Source organism: Buceros rhinoceros, unplaced genomic scaffold (assembly GCF_000710305.1).
Source record: "Buceros rhinoceros silvestris isolate BGI_N320 unplaced genomic scaffold, ASM71030v1 scaffold14682, whole genome shotgun sequence".
NCBI lineage: Eukaryota > Metazoa > Chordata > Aves > Bucerotiformes > Bucerotidae > Buceros > Buceros rhinoceros.
In genome coordinates, this window is record NW_010399606.1 from 1 (window position 1) to 2,018 (window position 2,018).

The 2,018-nt window shown below is 45.3% G+C and overlaps 1 protein-coding gene across 1 annotated transcript in view; it reads left to right on the top strand.

Moving 5' to 3' along the window:
• Nucleotides 1–914: 914 nt before the first annotated feature.
• LARS2 (leucyl-tRNA synthetase 2, mitochondrial) overlaps nucleotides 915–2,018 on the top strand; it is a 56,639-nt gene continuing 55,535 nt past the window's right edge. The window contains exon 1 of the mRNA XM_010131558.1: nucleotides 915–1,148. Coding sequence (XP_010129860.1) covers nucleotides 915–1,148 — 234 coding nt within the window. The remainder of the gene's footprint in view (nucleotides 1,149–2,018) is intronic.

Genomic DNA, 2,018 nt, shown 5'->3' on the forward strand with positions numbered 1-2,018 from the left:
CCCGGCTGGTGCCCGCGGTTTCGCTGCGGGTGTTCCTGCAGCTGGTCTGGGTCAGCGGCCGACAAGAGAGAGAAAACCCCAAACATAACCCCAAACAACAAAACACCTACCGCAGGGGGTGGGAAATCAGGTTCTTTAAAAGAATTTACGGGTGAAGATGAGGAAAAAATCTCAGAGTAGGGTTTTTTAATGTCGTGTTTCCTCCTGTGGGAAGTAAAATCAGTAAATGTCTTATTGAGGGCGATCCCAAAGATGTGGAGTGTTCGATCTCCCTCATGTCTGAGCAGCTTTATTTTAGAGGACTGGCTCTGAGGCGTGTGAGGAGTTGTGTTAGCTGGATTTGGAGTTGAAAGAGAGCTGCACTGCTTTCCTTGCCTCGTCAAATTGCATCTTGTCTGCACAGCGTAAGTTTCTCCTGTAGTTCTTGCAGGAAACGCCACTGAGGAGGAAGCCCTTAGCGAAATAGTCACTTTAGAATGTCTGGTTGAGATCTACTAATTATAGTCCTTGCCCATCCCCTTTCAGGAGCTTCATCAAAGTTTCCCTTCTCCCGGTTTTGTTCTAAATTTTTACTAACACCCTGTTAACTGTCGTGTTCTGTTCAGGCAGCTGAGCTTTGTGAACCTTCCACTGACTGATCCTGCTTTTACCAGAGATTGCGAGAGTTGTGTCTTGCTAGAGAAGACATCAACAGAACAGGTTTGTTCTATGCCAGGGCCACAGTTAGTTTTCTTGGCTAAAAAAAATTAAATGCTTTTAGAATTTAAACACACGGCAACAAAATGCACATACCCTGGAAAAGAGCCTTGTGCTCTACATCAAGCGAAAAGATGTTTCCCAGCTACTAAATTTGTGTGTAATCCCTGTAAGCGCTGAATTCCCTGTTGTCTTTTTCAGACGTCACACCCCTCAGAATGCAGCCGCTTTGTCGGAGAGCTGGTGCTTGTTCCTGGTGCCTGAAGAGACAGCTGCGTGGCTTCCTGGCGTTAGTGAAATGGCAGAGGAGGCTGGTTCCTGCGAGTGCCAGAGCTATTTACAGCGAGACGGGGCGATGGGAGAAGAGCTACGGGCTGGAGACGAGGAGGAGAGTGGAGAACTGGTGGCTCCCGAGAATAAAGGATCAGTTCTGCAGCATTTCAGAAACCGATGTAAGCATCATGAGAGATGTGGAAATGATGGGTTTGGTGGTTTTGTTTTCTCAGAATGGGATCAGTTGAACCTTCCTGGGTAGAGCTGGTTTATAATGATGAGATGTATGTTATGTGGATGGGGAAAAGACTTCCCTGTGAGGGCAGGTGGTTAGAACGAGCTGATGACAGAGGTGCTGTCCTGCTCTTGGCAGGGAGAGAGCTCATTTTCTTCCCAGTAGCTGGTGCAGCGTGCTGGGGTTAAACCACCACAGCGGAGAAATAACAGTAAAAAACATCTTTAGGAAAAAAACATGGTGATGGGCAAAGTAGGAACTTGTACATTTAGGAAGGGTTTTAGTAATCCTTCATTCTTTGTATATTATACCACGCTTAGGAATTAATTGCTTGAAGTATGAAAAGAAACATGATCTAAGCTTGTAACTTCTGTAAACGCTCTTCTCGGGACCTTGTTCCTGACACTTATGGCAAATCTATTGCACGACACGCTGCGACTCGTTAAAACCTGTGGTGAGGGAAGGTGATTTTCAGAGAATGTTTTCTGGTTTACAGTGTCTTGGGAATAATGGGTGACTTGCAGGAAGAAAAAAGTTTTCCCATGCAATAAAAGATCTTGAACACAACAGTAATCTCTGTCTCTGACTCTTTTTGCCTTCACAATTCTGTGCAGTCACGTAGCGATAGAAACATTTTTGTGCTCCTTCATGTTGTTTGTTCTTCTTTCCTAAAATGTTCCTAATCTTTCCTAAAAGTCTCCTAAATCTTTCTCCAACACAAAATCGATTCTCTCTGTCAAAGAGAGAAAAGGGGCCTGTGCTTTGTGAGGAGGAAGGCAGAGGTGACAATGGTAGGTGTGCAGCAGGGAAGAGC